The sequence below is a fragment of the Phytophthora ramorum genome (genome assembly GCF_020800215.1).
Source record: "Phytophthora ramorum isolate Pr-102 chromosome Unknown Phyram_PR-102_s0003, whole genome shotgun sequence".
NCBI lineage: Eukaryota > Oomycota > Peronosporomycetes > Peronosporales > Peronosporaceae > Phytophthora > Phytophthora ramorum.
Window position 1 is genome coordinate 521,057 of NW_027150649.1, and position 16,433 is coordinate 537,489.

The following is a 16,433-nucleotide window of genomic DNA, read 5'->3' on the forward strand; positions in this document are numbered from 1 at the left end:
TACCGGGAGTTCGCCCGAGCTGATCTCGCGCACGAAGACGGACCTCAAGACGCGCTTCGAGATGACCGACAGCGGCAAGTGCGCGTTTGTTCTTGGGATCGAGCTGGTGGACGGCCCGGACGGCAGCGTGACCATGTGCCAGCGTCGCTACGTGGACGACATCCTGAAACGCTTCGCCATGGACGAGTGCAAGGCTGTGGTGAGTCCGGTGGACATGAGCACTCGACTGGTTCCAAGCGACGCGGCGACCAAGGCAAACGCTCCGTTTCGAGAAGCTGTTGGTGCGCTGATGCACCTGATGACCGCCACGCGCCCGGACATCGCGTACGCCGTTGGCTATGTGTCGCGCTTCATGGAGAACCCCCAAGAGGAACACTGGGTTGCGGTCAAGCGCATCTTTCGCTACCTGCAAGGCACCAAGACGCATGGCATCTGCTTCAAGCCGGGCGACAAGATCGACTTTCGTGGCTACTCGGACGCGGACTGGGCCGGCGACCTCGCGGACCGCAAGTCCACTTCAGGCTACACGTTCATGCTGATGAGTGCGCCTGTGAGCTGGGGAAGCAAGAAGCAGTCAAGTGTGTCGCTGTCTACGAGCGAAGCGGAGTACATCGCGCTCAGTCTGGCTATCCAAGAAGGCAAGTGGATCCACCGCCTGCTGTGCGAGATTCTGGCGGCTGCCAACGAGACGGGACCCGAGCTCATGATCCGTGAAGACAACCAGTCGTGCATCAAGATGACCAAGAACCCGGTAAACCACGGCCGCGCCAAGCACATCGATATCAAGTACCACCACATCCGCGACGAAGTGAAACGCGGTGAAGTGAAGATCGAGTATTGCGAGACTTCTGTGATGCTGGCGGACATCATGACCAAGGCGCTTGCGGGACCACGCCACACGGAGCTGACGGCGGCTCTCGGCATTCATGGGACTTCGCATTGAGGGGGCGTATTGAGGGTTACCGGTTTGGTATCGGTTGTTGACCGTGAACCGGTTAACCCGAACCGGTCCAATCCGAACCCACGCCGATTACGCCACCAAGGATTACGCCACTGTCGATTACGCCACCTGTGGGTACAAGATTGTAGGTACAAGATGGGCTTCGACGTGGCGCTCTCTCATTGGCTGAAGTAACTCAGTATCCAGTAAAGAATCAAGTAGTGTGTATCCAGTAGGTCTAGAGTAGCGAGAAGGCTAGCGAGCTAAAGACCTCAATCAATCACTTTCGAATCTTCGTTCTACCCCTCAAGTGGTTTCCAGTCTCCGCTCCGGTCTCGCCCAGAGTGCTGCCCTCCCTCCGCTCCGTCAAGCTTCACGGTGTCCAAGATCCATACCTTCCATCAAAATACACATTATGATTCAGGCTGAGGGTACCGCAAAAGTCGGATAGATGAGCACGGTTTTTTTTTATATGGAGATGTATGGGTGCTACATCTTTCGAAGTGATACGATACTTTCCTTTAGGATGGAAAGAACTTCAAAAGACGGTAGTATTACTAAACAACAAGGCACAAACAGGTGCAAATTCAGTGGCTGATCGACGATCGCCATTTTCAATCTCGCCTTTGCCCAAGGCCCTCCCCCCTACCTCCTCTCAGACAATACCCAAGGAAAGGATCCCCCTGATCTGCATGAACGCGTTCAAGTTGCGAATAACGCTCGACTATTTAGAAGCTTCAAAAGTGGGCATGACCCGCATGACATTCAGTAAGCTGCGCGGCATTAAACGCCGTACGCTGCAGACTTGGGAATGCAAGCTCAAGAAGCTCATCGAGGTGTCACCCACCCAGCCCCCCCCCCCCCCCCCCCCCCCCCGCGCATCTAGACCCACCGTGGGAGGTAGTGGGTGGACTTCGCCGTCAACTCCTATTGAAGACGTTTTAGTGACTTTCATTAAAGATGCTAAACGCGAAGAGCAGATTGTTGCGCAAGACATGATTGTTCGCAAGGCGGCGAACTTGCTCCCGGAGTCCATGGAGGACACGATCTACGACGTTCAGATGTCGTGGTGCGTGCATTTTAAGCGTAGAAATGGCCTAACACTGCGAAGAATCACAAACTCGGGGAGAAAGACACGCAGCGGCCTGGAAGAAGCCCACCTTGGGTTCGATTCTGACGTGCTCAAGGTGGTTATGAAATATTGCTTGGACCCCCGATTCGGCCTCATCCCCAAGAGGACCATCTTCAATATGGACCAGACGTCCGTTTACTACAATATGGGATGTCGGGATGTCGCTCTACGGTAGATTTTGTTGGTGCAACATGCATTCCTGCGGCGACTGAAGGCGCCGAAAGCTACCGGTGCACGATGGCGCTTACCGTGGCTGCAGACGGTCGCAAGTTTCCTCCTCACTTCGTTTTTCAAGGCAGCCGGGTGGTAAGGTGGAGAAGGAGTTCCGGGGCTACGGTGATTCCTCGGTGGCTACATTCTCGGTCCGGGCAAAAGCATGGTTCGACCGGCAGGTCATGCTAGACTAGATCGAGAATGTCTGGAAGGGCATTGTGACAGAGCTGTCGCTCCTTATTCTACACCTTTGCCCTGGTACTCCACTCCAATATGGTGAAGTAACCAAAACAATTATGATAGCAATTTCAACTTTCACGTTACAATTTATACCACTTCACGAATCTGTCGAGTAAACGTAGTGCAAGGTGGGCCGAGGAGCCAGTATGCGCGCGAAAACCGCTTCGTGCATCTGCAGCACGCCCGCTTCTCCCCACTTTTTAATACTCTGCCTTACACGCAAGCCAAGGCAAGCCTCTCACCGCCCCAAGATACCAAGGACCCCGCACCCAGTGTCCGCCCGAGCTCGCCTGCTTGCTTCCTATCAAGCCGGTGGCGACTGGATGCTTGTGGTGGTATCCCCTCGACCACAGCGCGTCGAATCATAGATGAGGGTCGCGTAGAACTGCGTCCGCGCGGTGGAGCGCGACGCTCCTGCGTCAAATGTACCCTGGAGATCGAGGCTGCTCTCGAGGAGTACCTCGACGAAAACTGCACCTACATCCTCAATGTAATGAAGGACATGGTGCGGTTTGACTTTGGCGTGGAGCTGAGCACGTCGACAATCAGCAAAAAGTATGTTGGCAAGCTTTACACAACCAAGCAGGTTTGCTAACTCGTTATGCTATTCTAAACGATAACAACATTAACGTGTTATTTATATCAATAAAATAGGTCCGCGTCGATCCGGTGACATGCAACAACGGTGTCAACACGGCCAAGCGCATGATGTTCGCTAAAAAATTGCGGGAGCACATGGATGCTGCCGACTTCATTGTGTACTTCGATGAAACCAATTATAATGTATACTGCAAACGCGGTCAAGGACGCGCCAATGAGAGTGAACGGGCAGCGGTCGTATTACCCCATCCAAGGGTTCCAATCTGCAAGTGTAGTGTGCCGTTTCGACGGAGGTAGGACTGATGCATTACCGTCTACATCATGGCAGCATTCGCATGGATGTTAACGCTGATTTCGTCGACGAAATATACGAGAAAGGCAAGTCTTCGCCCACCTACGTCGAGTACTTCCAGGGCAAAAAACTCGTTGTCGTTCTCGACGATGCCCCAGCTCATAGCCAAATCGAAGAGCGCGTCGCAGAGCGTGACGATATGGCGCTGCTGCGGCTCGCCCCATACTCCCCGATGTGTTTTTAACCCAATTGAAGGTAAGCAGCATTTTGATTTTCAAAGCCATTAACATGTTAACACGCTTTTGAGCATTGCTTCAGTGTGTTCAAGGCCAAGATCAAGGCCGACCTTGCCTTGTCTCGTGAGGAGTTGGTTGCAGCTCGCCCTCGTGGGACGATCGCTGCAGCACGAATGGCGATACTGGAGCGTGCGGCGAAGCGATGCATCGGCTGTATGGACTTGCGCCTGGTGAACAAGATGGCCTTGCATTGTCAGCATGCCGTTGCTGCTGCGGAGCGCATGGAGGACATGCAGTATGGGACCTAAACTTGAGCCTAGCTCGAGAGACCCACTTTGGACTGCGTATTCGCCACTTTGCATTCCGTCCGTATTGTGAATTTTGCCTAACCTCAAACTTCACTTTTTTTTTTTTAAAGAAAAACCACATTGGAGTGCAGTAGCACCATCTTGGTCGGGCAAAGGTGTAGACAGTCTAAGGTTCACAAGATGCCGGAAATGCTCGGCACGTTGGCGTGCACGGGGACGGCGGTTTTGTTTGCCCCTGGGGGCTGTACGGGCGTCGCTCAACCGCTTGATGTGGGGGTCATGTCCCCGCTCAAGCAGCACATGCGCAATAGAAATGCTAATCGCCAAGCAGGGCGACCCCAGAAGCATACCCCCACTGAGTGCCGACGTCGTATGTACGAGCGCGCGATGGAGGCGATGAACTTGATCTCGGGGATGACCATGCGCAATGCGTTCCACAAGGCGGGGCCAGATTACAGTAAATTTGGCAATACACATTTCTAGTCACTTTTAACTCACCCACTTTTGTAACTAAGCTAGATAGGTGATGGGCGTGTTGGGACATGTACGTATTTGATCCCCGTGATTGGCAAATAATTTCAATAGAGCGAGTGCTGCATTTTATCCGGATGCTGTATGTACAGGTATAGGACTTTTTGCGGTAGTACGGACCTTTGTACTACCGCATGTGTGCTCTAAAGGAATACAACGCTGCTGAAGTCTGAAGAAATGCTCATTTTTGGTAGCTTACAAGCTTCTCGTTGGTACTTGTAGCTCATGAACACATTCATATACATGTAAAGCATGCGAGTAGGACGGTAGTCAATACTCGATCACAACCACCATTCTTACCTTCAACACGAGTCTGTTGTTACAGCACAAGTGACCACCGACCTCAGTCGGTGTCTCGTAGTAGACGCCACGCTCAAAACGCCGTGCAGCCCGCTGCACCCCCTCCTCTAGAAAAGCAGTTTTCACGTCACTTAGAGCGGGGCTGGTTAATGCATTGCCCGAGGAAGGAGGACTCAAAACATCTTGGTTCGATTATAATTTAGTGGTGCCGACAAAAGCAACCTTACATCTGAAAGTGGTCGATGTGGAACCGAATCATGTCGTCGAGAACGCTCACGGGTGTGTGCTGCGGCTCGACACAGGGCGACTGGGCCGTTGTCTCCTCGAGCAGGAAGCTCTCGCTCTCTACGACGTGAGGCTCCGCGTCCTCCACCTTGACGTTCTCGTTTAGAATAGACACGAGCTCGTCGAGCTGCTCGGGGTCGAGCGCGATGCCCAGCGGGGTGAGACCGGACATCGGTGAGGCTCCGGGAGAGGCGCAGGACGAGCTCGGCGCCGGGCTACAGGGGGCCGCGTCCACTGTGGACACGCTGGACGTGGGCGACGCGGGCATTCGCAGCTGGGTCATCATGGGACTGAGCGTCGCGCCGGGCTGCAGCAGCTCGTCGGCGCCGGTGGGGCTGTCGTACGAGTGGTCGAGGCCCGGGAGCAGGTTCATGTTGGCGGCCAGGAGCTTGGTCTTCCGCGTGTCGAGCTCCGGGTGGTGGCCCTTAATGTGTCGGTTCAAGTTGCCGGCCGTGCTGAAGGTCTTGCCGCACCCGGGCGACGAGCACACGTGCACGGGGCTGCCCAAGTGGAACTTCATGTGCTTGGAGAGCTTGTTCTCGCTGCGGAAGGTGCATATGCAACCGGCGACGGGGCACTCGAGCGGCTTGATGGGTCCGTGCAGGCGCTTGTGGCGCGACAGGTTGCCGGGCGTGCTGAACCTGCGGCCGCAGGTGCGCACGGGGCAGATGTGCCGCTTCTCGCCCGCGTGCTTCGTGAGGTGCTCGGCCAGCGACAAGCTGTCGCCGAACGAGCGCTCGCAGTACGGCACCGAGCACCGGAACACCACCTGTCTGGCCACGGCCTGGTCCGCGCTGGTCGCTGTGAGCATGGTAATCGTTGCGAGTGAGTTGCGGTCGAGGCGTCCAATTCCGAAGTGGGGACTCGGCTCAGCTTGTCGCCGTTGGCTCGCTGAGTGGGGCGCTCGCCGCCAAAAGTCTCAGAAAACGGCCAGCAATGGTCCGGCCTCGTCCTTCCCAGCCGGCACTGCATAGAGGCACCATGGGACAGCGCGCGTGGTGTTGAGATGGACGTGACCGCCTGTACATGGAGGACTCCATCATTGAGGACTCCACCGAGGAGGGCCTTTGTGTCGGGGTGCCGCTGGCCGCCGCATCAGCAGTTTGCATCAGCAGCAGCTACGATGCGAGGGTGCTCACTCTGCGTGACACATGATGTGGATATCCAGAGCCGAGAATAGCCGGCGCGAACTGAGCTGGGCGTCGCCGTTGTGCAGAGCCAAGGAGTGGCCCGGGCGCTTTGGCTCATGTGTTGGGACGGACATCCATCGCGCTCGGACACAGCAGTGGGCTGCAACCCTGCGCCATCAAGAAGTGCGAGCGGTCAAACACGCCGCCGTCGGCGTTGTCTGCAAGGGCTGAGTCAACCAAGGAACTACGATCGGACCAGCGCAGCGACGGAGACGTGGGTAAACAATCACTCGACAGCCTAGCCATTTCCGTAGCAGCGAGACCAAAGTATCAGCTGCTGCCAGCGAAGTCTTGAGCGCCGGCAGCACTGCAAGTCGAGGGCGCGGTAACGCTAGGCCGTTCTCAGGAATGAGCCGGGGCGCGGCCGGTGGCTCGTCATCTTGCCCTCGTCGTCGTCGCTTGCATATTGCCGTCGTTGGCAGCTAACTGCACGACGCTGCACCGTGGCGGAGCCGCACACTCCGCTGGTCGCCACCGCCCCGCCTCACGATCATCGCAACCGTTTGGTCGCCGCGAAGCCAACGTTGAAGGTGCTTGGGCGCCGTCGCCGCGTCGCGTTCAGGACTGGTCTCCACCAACTTCAGCTTCAACTGTGAGCCGGGCGGCGTGCCTTGTCACAAGTATGGCAAGGTAGTCACGCTCTGGTTCACCCTGGCGCTCGCGGCAGCGTTCTTCTGCCCCGCTCTCACCGACAAATACCCACGCTCATTCGTCCGCTCAGAGGCTCACGCATGGAATGCAAACTGCCTCCACCGCTGCAGTCGCCGACCCCGTTGCCGAGTGTGGGGCTGCGTCGGATAGATGCGCATCGCGGTGCCGCTCTCGGTGAGATAGTTGCGGGCTGGGCTCGCATTGAAATGGTGCGCCGGGCTGCGCCAATCTGGAGCGCTTCAGTCTACAACACGCCGGACTTGACTCAAGTCACTTGAGGCAACCGAGTTGAATAGGGGGCTCCAACGCAGCAGCTGGAGAGCGATTTTGCTTTGTGTTCTGCCTTGATGTACTCGATAAGCAAAGAAGCGCGTCGCCGACAACGTCCTGAAGCTCGTTCAACAATCGACACGTTTGAAGGTGCTACCGCAAGGATCTGGCAAGTCGCATCGAGACCTGTCCACACATTGCTTGCCCCCCACTGCGGTCAGTTGCTTGCCTGGTCGTTCCTTTCACATTTTACAACACCCAAACTTGGTGTGTCGGTGTTCGTCTCTGTTGATGAGATCGACATCGACTGTTATTTGCGACGGCAGGGCACAACCATTTGGCTGAACAATGCATTCAGGATTTTGTGTAGTTTTTCACAGTACACAGGATGTAGTATCTTGCAAGAGAACTCATGAAGGCCCTCGAGACCCCCGCTTCAGCAATAAGTCACGATTTCAACCTAGACATATCGGGGGAGTTGAAAAGTGCTTCGCGCGTCTGCCAGTTGAGTTGCTATCTCAGCGTATTATTGATTTATCTATTGCTGCTGCACTTGGCGGCCCCCGACGACACTACTTTGACGTGTCCGTTGCTAAGTACATGAACTCGACAATTGTGCGAGCGTTGTCGTTCCTTTGGTTTTCAACGAAACCAAGGTACATGTACAGGGCAAGGAAATGGCTTACTGTTTGCAGTTCTGTTTTAGCACCAATCGGCCAAGGGTGAATACATCCCGACGAGTGCTCAGGGTGCAAGCAAAATTTCACGAGAATGTCACGCCCAAACCGATAATGCAGCATCAAGCGTCATCTCACAAATTCCAGAGCCTGGAACAGCAATCCCCACGAATCCACATGATCTGCCATCACGGCGGATTATTGTAGGTACAGTGATACATGCACATTGTACACACACGACAATACTGAAGTACGAGCGTGTCTTCCAAGCCTCAGAGCTTGGGCGCGAGTCCTTCTGGTGACAGTGCAAGTCCGTACTCTGAACAAAGTGCGCTGTCTCAAGATATTGGGTCTCCAGAACAGCAGCGGCAGCGACAGACAAGTACCCGTTCGTAGACAGAGCTAACGTTCAAACCAGCCCTCGAGCGGAAGCCTATGCCACTTTAATCATCCTCCTCGAGACTTTGGACACTTTCATCTATATGGAGAGCGACGAGTCTTGCATAAGTGTAATTGAGCGAAGAAGGCATTAAAATGCGACTGATAACGTATGTGTTTCATTCCCGCTAGTCCGTCAATACAAACGCCGGGCATTGCGAGCTTGAGTGTATGGCGTACTCACGTCGGTCACGGAGGGATGACAAAGTCGTCTGGAAACATACTTTTTTAATTGCTTCAGGTGAGTCACCTCAAACAACGGCAGAATGCATTGTGAGCCGCGAAAATCTTCAACGCCGACACCCACGAGCCTCAAGAAACGGTGCTGGTGTATCTGCAGTCAGGTCCACTCCCAACTTCACAGCGCTTTGAAATGCTACGCGGTGGCGCCAGCACTCGGCTGACAGGACCTCCTCGAGGACGGGTGCACAAACTACAGCGACCTTTGCTCATTCTGGAGGCGCACTTTTGCGATGTTTCCAGATTCTAGATTTCACACACAAAAACCAAGTCATATGAAGATTGGGGCTGATCCCAAATCATGTTCATAAAATACTTCGCTGGTCGACATCCTCCTACAGGTCGACACTACTCGTCTCCTTATCTGTGGCAGTCTCCTCGGCCTCTTCCTTGCTGCTTGTAGTAGACTCATCATCTAGCAGACACGACAGCACATCCAGCAGCTCCTCGTCGGAGACGTCGTGCTCGCCGCTCGCGTCCAGCTTGAGGTCCTCGCCAATGGGGGTCACTTGGACTGCACTGGTGTCTGACCCCCAGACGAAGACGCTAGCGTCCACGCTCGTGGGCGACTGCTCTTCTCGCTTGGCGTCGCTGGCTAGCGGGTGGCCGAAGCGGATGTGCTGGTTGCGCATGTGGCGGTTCAAGTTGCCCGTGGAGCTAAAGCTCTTGCTGCAATTGGCGAACTTGCACCGCCGCGTGGGCGTGCCCATGTGCACGCGCAGGTGGCGCTGCAACTTGTGCGCCGTGGTGAACGTCTTGGCGCACGCCGGGGCGGGGCACGCGAGCGGCTGCAGCTCGTCGCCGTGCAGGCGGCGGTGCCGCGCCAAGTTGCTGGTTGTGGAGAAGCGCTTGCTGCAGCCGCGCGCCGGGCACACGTAGGCCTTCTCGCCCGTGTGCGTGGCCAGGTGCTCCTGGAGCGCGTAGCGCCGCGTGAACTGGCGCGGGCACTCGCCGCACTGGTAGCTCAAGAAAGACAGCGCCGGGCTTGAGGGCGACGAGAGCGCGAGTGGCTTCAGGACCTCCGTCGCGAAGCGCGGGGTCATGGTCGAGACGAATTGGTACACGGAGGTGGACATGCTATCTGTCGGTCGGTGTGGGTAGTGCTTGTGGGGTCAACGCTAAGTTGGGGAATGAGCCGAGCTGACAGCGCCGTCAGAGGGTGCGGTGGACGCAGGTGACGTCAAGGACGCCAATTTTTCAGCGCAATCATCTATGATGCCTGCATTTCGGTGTTGTCGTTTCCACCGGCGTAAGACTCGCCATGACCGGCAGGCACCGAGAGGTTCGTCGGACCTCCATGAGACGGCCATCTGATGGCGTCCAGACGTGCGCGCGCAGTTTGCTTTAGGTGAGTCATGCTGTGCGGCGGAGACCGCCACACAAGCGGTCGGGTGCCGTTAGAACAATGGAGCAAAATCCAGCGACGTCTGCTAGGGTGCCCAGCAGTGTTACGTGCTTTCTTCCGCATCCACCACGGTAAAAAAAACGTGCGAGGAAGAAGTCCACACTGCTGGTCGTCGTGCGCTTCAACTCGCGCCTTCACTTGCCATGTGAAGCGTCGGCGAAGAGGACATCTTGACTGCGGTCGCTCGGCTTGATTTTCTCGAGCGCCACTGATCGATTTGCACCGATGTGAAGCCTGGCGATCAGGATGGCTGTCACACAACGAGGCGGGGTGTGGTGGACAGCAAGCCGTGCGCAGCGGAGCCATTTCGCCATCGGGGCAACGGCGGTCAGGCCAGGCCCTGCCCTGACTCAGGGCGGTGCCGCGCTTCAGCTTCGGGTGATTGCCACGTCACGTGCGCAGGATGTGCGTTGGTGCTGACGCCACCGTCACGGCAAGCGTCTTGTGTTGGACTCGCCTCGCGGTCACAGCACTGCTCGGCCGGCGCACCGGACACCAAGCACGCCATTTAACATGCCGACACGATTGATGATCGGAATCAGACGCGCGTGCATGGCGACAGCTCACCAGCCGCTGGCAGCTCACGCTGACTCACCACAGCTCAGCTCCTGCAGCACAGCACAAGCAGCAACTACATGAAGCACCGGACAGCAGACAGCGGAGTTTGCGTCTTAGGTTCATTCATGTTTATCTGCTTTTTCTCTCACCTGCCAGTCCTGCAGTCGACGTCCGATCTCCAGTCTCTCTTCCAATTCCCAAGACAGCAGTTCAACGCCACCAGCACGTGTTCGTCCAATCCGTCCGTCGTGCGTGTGCATGCAACCGACCGACTGGCGGCTTACTGGTCCTTGGCCTCTTCCGTCTTCTCCTCAGGTGCCTTGATGGTGTAGGCGGCGGCACCCAGACTGATGACCCCTGCGGCGGCGAAGATGGCGTACGAGCTCGAGGGTCCGTCCGCGTTGTTGATGAGCTCGGGCTTGTACGTCCAGAGGCTGTGGCGCGCGGCGCAGAGCAGGTGGTAGCTCACAGGGAAGGCCACGAGCAGCTTGGAGGCCGGCGCGAAGAATGGAACGACGTCCTGTGCCATGTAAATGAGCGCGGGCACGTCGGCGCCCACGAAGCCCAGCGCGCTGCCGCCCACGAAGGCGAACGACATGCCCACAGCCGAGAAGCGGTTGGCGATGGACGAGACGGCCGTGACCGGGAACTTGTAGATGGTCACGTTGGGCGAGATGGGGCGGCCCAGCGCCGCCTGCGTGGCCGAGTAGTTGTCCGAGCTCACAGCGCGCGCGAGCGTGGGCGCCACGGCGCGCGACGCCAGCTTCTTGCTCAGCACCTGCAGACTCATACTTTGTATGGGGCTTGGCGGCTCAAATGTGGACTGAAGGCTCGGCCGCGACGCACCTGGCGTGGCTGAAGATAGTGCCTGTGACAATGGATATGTAAAACAGACGTCTGACAGGGAGTTTGTATTGTCCGAGGTTGTAGGAATAGATTAACTCTATGAATGGAATCGTGGTGCGCAAGCTCAAGTTGGAAAAAATATCGACGAATGGAGGTTCCGGTGGTCCATCTTTTTGACCAATCGCATATTTCTGAGGTTGCGTTTCAGCCAATTGCAGTGGGGAACTCCGCCGGCCATTTGTGCGGTCCGCAGCATCAGGAAAGCATGTTGGCGACGACCCTGCGCCGCGCGGCGGCCCCCACGCGCGCTCTCTCGCAGCTGCAGAGCCAGCGCCGCCACGGAGGCTCGCTCTCCAAGAACAAACACATCGAGGTGCGTGCAGCACCGCCTTCCGCGTCTCCAGGCGCCCAGAACCAGCGACGGAATCCTCCCAACTGTAATGTACTGACCTTGTTGTGTGTTTGTCTAGAACTGGAACAACTGGCGAGGAGACTCGGAGAAGCGCTTCAAGTTTGACGCCCAGTTCTTCACGTCCGTGGCGGCCTGGGGCCTGATCCCATACGGCCTCTACTACGTCATGAGCGTCGACGAGCGCGTACGTCCTGCGTAGCTGCAGCTCTATGCTGCAATAGAGGTGCTAATTTACTGTGCTTGGTGGCTGTGTGTATTGCAGCGCAAACGCGACCTGCGCAACGGCATCCCGGAGAACTTCCGCCAGTAAAAGATCGGAGGATTTCACAGAAGTGATTACAGGGACGACGGTCTGCACCCGTTCAAACAAAGGCTGGGTGTGGATGGATGAAGGTTGCAAGAGCTGCCAGTCTTCGGATCGGAGAAGAGATGATCAGATAGGAGTGCGCTGTCGAAATCGCACTCGTCGCTGAATTAATCAAACTCTTGAGCTCATTTTGCACCAGCAAGAAAAAAGTTGCTTACAGCCAACATCATTCGCTCGATTTTACTGCATCATATCGCCGGGACTGCATTCATTTGATGCGAAGCCAAAGGTCTGGAGCACTTCTATCGTCGGAAACTCCTCAACGCGAAGCGAATTCTTGACTTTACCTTGGATCGTTTGCATTTCGTACTTAAATGAATAATACTGGTTCCAAGTCATTGGAGTGTATTTTTCGTTGGAAGGTGACCGACCATGCCGAGTGAGCGCTGTGGTGACCCCCATGTAGCGACCCTGGAGGCGTTCTACACTCGGGTGATGCAGCGCGTGTGCTCTGCATATTGCGAGGAGAGCGAGTTACCAGCGGAAGAAGCTGCAAAACTGCTGCAACAGGTTCCGACGCTCTGCACCCCCTTGTGGTGGTCTCAGTCGACACTGAAATGCTTTGTGCTGCTGCAGAAATGGAAGCAAAAGATGGAGCTGTACACGGGCGAACAGCAGCGCTCAAGTTCAACAGCACAAGACAATGGGATTTCGGTGGTCGAGACGGTGAATGACAGTGATGTTGAAGCTTCCGAGGAGGACGCGGACAGGTTATCGTCGTCACCGTCGAGTTCTTCTGAGGAGGAAGCCGAAGCTGCAACAACGCAAGTGGTTGGTCGACCCAGTGCACAAGTGGTAGGCTTCGAAGAGTTGGTGCATCTGGTTGGGAGTTGGCGCAAGAACTGACTGGAAGTTGATGCTGTTAGCCGACTGCTGCGACGTCGACGACCTCGTCGATATTTGCGAGAATGGTGAGGATGCCGCGACTTTAGCGCTGTGATGTTGCTGGATTGGTGGCTAATAGGGAGTGAGCTCGTGTCGATCAGCTTGGAGGCAAGAGGAAGCTCCATCAGTTGGATGGAGCAGCTTCCGATGAGGAAGATGCAGTGGAGTGGCAAGACGCAGCAGTCCAAGAGGTCGGAGCTGCTGGTTGATCACTATTGAAGTTGATTTCCATGCTCATAGAGATAGTATGCTTGCTTGCTTCTCTTTTCAATCAGCAACAAGACTTGCAAGGACAGAGTACAGTAGCGCGTGAAGTCTCGCCGACAGTGGTCCAAGATACGGAAGATGAAAGAGGTGAAAGCTCTTCGAGCGATACACAAGAAACGCTGGAGCTGTTTCAACCTTCCTCAGCGGATGAAGAAGAAAAGGACGCGGAGACGCAACAAGATAATGAAGAGGTACCGTCAAGTCCTGCAAAATCAACGGCATCAGCATCGTTGCTCGTCTCGGCGGAAGATATCGCCCCGGTGTCGGGACTTTCCGGCAGTGAGCTGCCTCTCCAGCTAGCTGCTGAGTATACCAAGTTCGGTCATCGTGGTACGCGTCGTGGGTATGTTGGCGAACTGCAAGCGATTGTACTAACGTGGCCAAGTCGCTTGGGAGCAGGGGAGACAGTCCTCCCGGGTGAGCTGATTTGGCGTTATTCCGATGACTCTAGTGGTGAGGGAGGGCTTGTGAAGGTGCTCTCACTGGGCGACACTATTGACGAGTTGAGAGTAGAGCTTAGCAACGGGAGTGTGGCCACAGTTCAGACGGATCGAGTCCATCGCCTGAAAGAATATCTCATCCGCAAGGGTAGCGTGCGGCTTCACAGCTAGCAGTAGCCACTGCTGGATAGATATTATCAGAACGCTACGAGCATACTTCTCCCTCGATACATCTAACCTGTGCCGACGAAGTATTTTTGCACGCGTCAGTACAACTCCGTCGAGGACGACAATCAACGATCGGAGGTTTGCAGCAGACAAGTTTCGACTCCAGCACACAATCGATCAAGCGTTTGCTCCGAGATCGACATGGGGGCAGAAGTCCATGAAGTCGGATGCTTCGGACTCTCGAGTAGCTCGACTCAGGCAACACACCAAGGACTTCTGCAGTATCAAGGCAAAGATGGCGAATGGAAGGAGCGATGGTTTGTCCTAGATGGAGTCAACTCGGCGCTGATCAAGTGCAATGCAACCAGCCGCCAGCCCTCTGGGTCGTACGGAAGTGTGCTCGGCGGAGACGTGCTGATTGCAGATGCACGACCGCTTTCCGAGGTGACGTCGGCTGTGAGTAGTGATGGCATACCAACTGAGACCGAGGACAAGTCGACTGCCGGATTTCAAGTAAGCACCCAAGGCGGGATGAAGATCGTTTTCCGTACTAAGACGTTGGAAGATCAAAGCACGTGGCTGTCTGCAATCAACAAGACGTCGAGTGGATTTACCTCGGGGGTTGCGGATCGACTGGCAGTTCGCGAGCTGCTTGCAGGCAAGTACTCGTTGGTTCGGGAGCTCGGGCGAGGTGCCTCGGGCATAGTGTCGCTCTACACCTGGCAGGGCAAGCCATTTGCAATCAAGAAGTTCGTTCCTCAGAAAAGCAAAGGCATTCCCAATCGCCGAGCTGTTCCTGTTGCCACCGGAAGGCTGCCTTCCGTTCAAACAAGCCAGGCAAATGCGATTCCCGAGGATGTTCGACGAGAAGTGGCTCTGCTGAAGAAGGCGAGCAATCTTCCTAATGTGATCCGCTTGCATGATGTGATCCTAGACTCTGAACACCGGAACTACTACTTGGTTATGGAGTACATGGGTGGCGGCGCCATTGCCGAGTGGGATGGCGCACGAAAATGCTATGTCAGCTCGAGAGCAAAGAGCGCTGCAAGTGGCAGTGCTTGCTTGCTGGACGAAAGCACCGTGCGCACGTACGTGACAAACCTTGTGCTTGCTGTACAGGGCCTACACCTGAACAATCTCTCTCATCGCGACATCAAGCCAGAAAATTTGATGGCGAACGAGGAGCACACGCTGTGCAAGCTGGGAGACCTTGGAGTCGCTCACTACTTTAAAGAGGAGGATGGCGAGCTCCGCGACGAAGAAGACGTCGAGGCAATCGAGCTGTGGGATATCAACCAAGGTCCGATGCCATCTCCCTCACTGCAAAAGCCACTCGCCGTTGCCACAGACGGCAGCGAGCGTCACCGTCGAGGCATGATTAAGTCTACCAAAGGCACGTACCAGTTCCTGCCTCCCGAATCGCTCAGTGGTGACGCCTATTGTGCGTTCAAAGCCGATATTTGGGCGATTGGCGTGACGATGTACGCGCTGCTGTTCGGATCACTGCCGTATTACTCCAGCGACGTGACCGAGCTCTTTGAGAAAATCGAGAATGATCCTCTCGAGTACCCTGCCTCATGCGCAGACGCTGACGCAAAGGACTTGTTAGGGAAGATTTTAGAGAAGGACCCGGAGAAGCGCATCACATTGGAAGGCATTTTGCAGCACCGCTGGACGCACCGCAACATCGACTCGAAGAGCCTACGCAAGCAGGTCGAAGCACTGAAGCAAGCTCCGACGCTCTCCATCGAAGATCACGAGCTGGGAAGTGCCGTCTCCGTGCACCAGAACCGGTTCCTGAAAATGGCAGCCGCGATTCGCCATGATACGTTAGGTGACCTGGCGCTAGAGGGTTCAGCAGACACCTCATTGCCTCAGACTGGTGAGGACTACCTTCCGAATCCAATCGTTACGACGGAGACGGCACTTCCTCGATGGTTCCAGCCACACCGGGAGCTTGTCGCGTCGCAGATGCACTATGACTGGTGCCGCGGGAAGTCATTAGCTGGCTGGAAGTACGGCGACGTGCGAGATGACACGCGTTTGGTGCACCCTTGCATGCTGCCGATGCGTGCGCTCGACGACACCGCCCGAGGTCGCAACTTGTGCTCCGTCGACGAAATCATCAAGTGTGTGGTTGCTCTCGGAGTCCACGTTACCTACCGTCGCCCGCCCAAGCTGAAAACGCGAGACGTCCCGTTCCCCGTCGACCATGTTCAGCTATCGTGGGATGTCATGATGCTCGTCGATCTGCTTGCCGAAAACTCGCACGAGGTGTGGGCGACCGAGTACGCGGCCAACGGCTGGCGGCTCGGTCCGGAATTCGACGAGGTCGCGAAGACACACCCATCGCTCAAGCCGTACATGCTGCTGGACGAGCACGACAAGATGATCACACGGGAAGGAGTGACGTCAGTGCTCAAGTCGTGCATATACCTGGGGTGCAGGTTCTCGATTTCGCACCGAGGACGCAAAAGCTGAGGCGAAGAGCTGAAGAAAAGTGAATAAGCGCCACAACATGTAGTTTTAGTTAATGCTGTGC

General features: G+C 55.9%; 7 protein-coding genes across 7 annotated transcripts; 4 read left to right on the forward strand and 3 right to left on the reverse strand.

The window, feature by feature from the left end:
• Positions 1–1,935: 1,935 nt before the first annotated feature.
• On the forward strand, positions 1,936–2,247 carry KRP23_3317 (uncharacterized protein; the record flags this gene model as incomplete). Its single annotated transcript, XM_067888153.1, has 1 exon — positions 1,936–2,247. The coding sequence occupies one exon, from the start codon at positions 1,936–1,938 to the stop codon at positions 2,245–2,247; it is 312 nt and encodes a 103-aa protein (XP_067747421.1).
• A 2,768-nt stretch (positions 2,248–5,015) lies between these two features.
• KRP23_3318 (uncharacterized protein) lies at positions 5,016–5,450 on the reverse strand (the record flags this gene model as incomplete). Its single annotated transcript, XM_067888154.1, has 1 exon — positions 5,016–5,450. The coding sequence occupies one exon, from the start codon at positions 5,448–5,450 to the stop codon at positions 5,016–5,018; it is 435 nt and encodes a 144-aa protein (XP_067747422.1).
• Positions 5,451–8,878: 3,428 nt separating this feature from the next.
• KRP23_3319 (Zinc finger protein 410) lies at positions 8,879–9,619 on the reverse strand (the record flags this gene model as incomplete). Its single annotated transcript, XM_067888155.1, has 1 exon — positions 8,879–9,619. One exon carries the CDS (start codon positions 9,617–9,619, stop codon positions 8,879–8,881), a length of 741 nt encoding a protein of 246 aa, XP_067747423.1.
• Positions 9,620–10,786: 1,167 nt separating this feature from the next.
• On the reverse strand, positions 10,787–11,296 carry KRP23_3320 (Succinate dehydrogenase cytochrome b560 subunit, mitochondrial; the record flags this gene model as incomplete). Its single annotated transcript, XM_067888156.1, has 1 exon — positions 10,787–11,296. One exon carries the CDS (start codon positions 11,294–11,296, stop codon positions 10,787–10,789), a length of 510 nt encoding a protein of 169 aa, XP_067747424.1.
• Positions 11,297–11,617: 321 nt separating this feature from the next.
• Positions 11,618–12,074, forward strand: KRP23_3321 (uncharacterized protein; the record flags this gene model as incomplete). Its single annotated transcript, XM_067888157.1, has 3 exons — positions 11,618–11,725; positions 11,823–11,948; positions 12,027–12,074. 3 exons carry the CDS (start codon positions 11,618–11,620, stop codon positions 12,072–12,074), a joined length of 282 nt encoding a protein of 93 aa, XP_067747425.1.
• A 429-nt stretch (positions 12,075–12,503) lies between these two features.
• Positions 12,504–13,894, forward strand: KRP23_3322 (uncharacterized protein; the record flags this gene model as incomplete). Its single annotated transcript, XM_067888158.1, has 6 exons — positions 12,504–12,641; positions 12,708–12,926; positions 12,998–13,042; positions 13,118–13,207; positions 13,292–13,613; positions 13,683–13,894. The coding sequence occupies 6 exons, from the start codon at positions 12,504–12,506 to the stop codon at positions 13,892–13,894; spliced, it is 1,026 nt and encodes a 341-aa protein (XP_067747426.1).
• Positions 13,895–14,092: 198 nt separating this feature from the next.
• On the forward strand, positions 14,093–16,372 carry KRP23_3323 (Serine/threonine-protein kinase ssp1; the record flags this gene model as incomplete). The annotated part of the gene is made up of 1 exon (XM_067888159.1): positions 14,093–16,372. One exon carries the CDS (start codon positions 14,093–14,095, stop codon positions 16,370–16,372), a length of 2,280 nt encoding a protein of 759 aa, XP_067747427.1.
• Between the last annotated feature and the right edge of the window lie 61 nt (positions 16,373–16,433).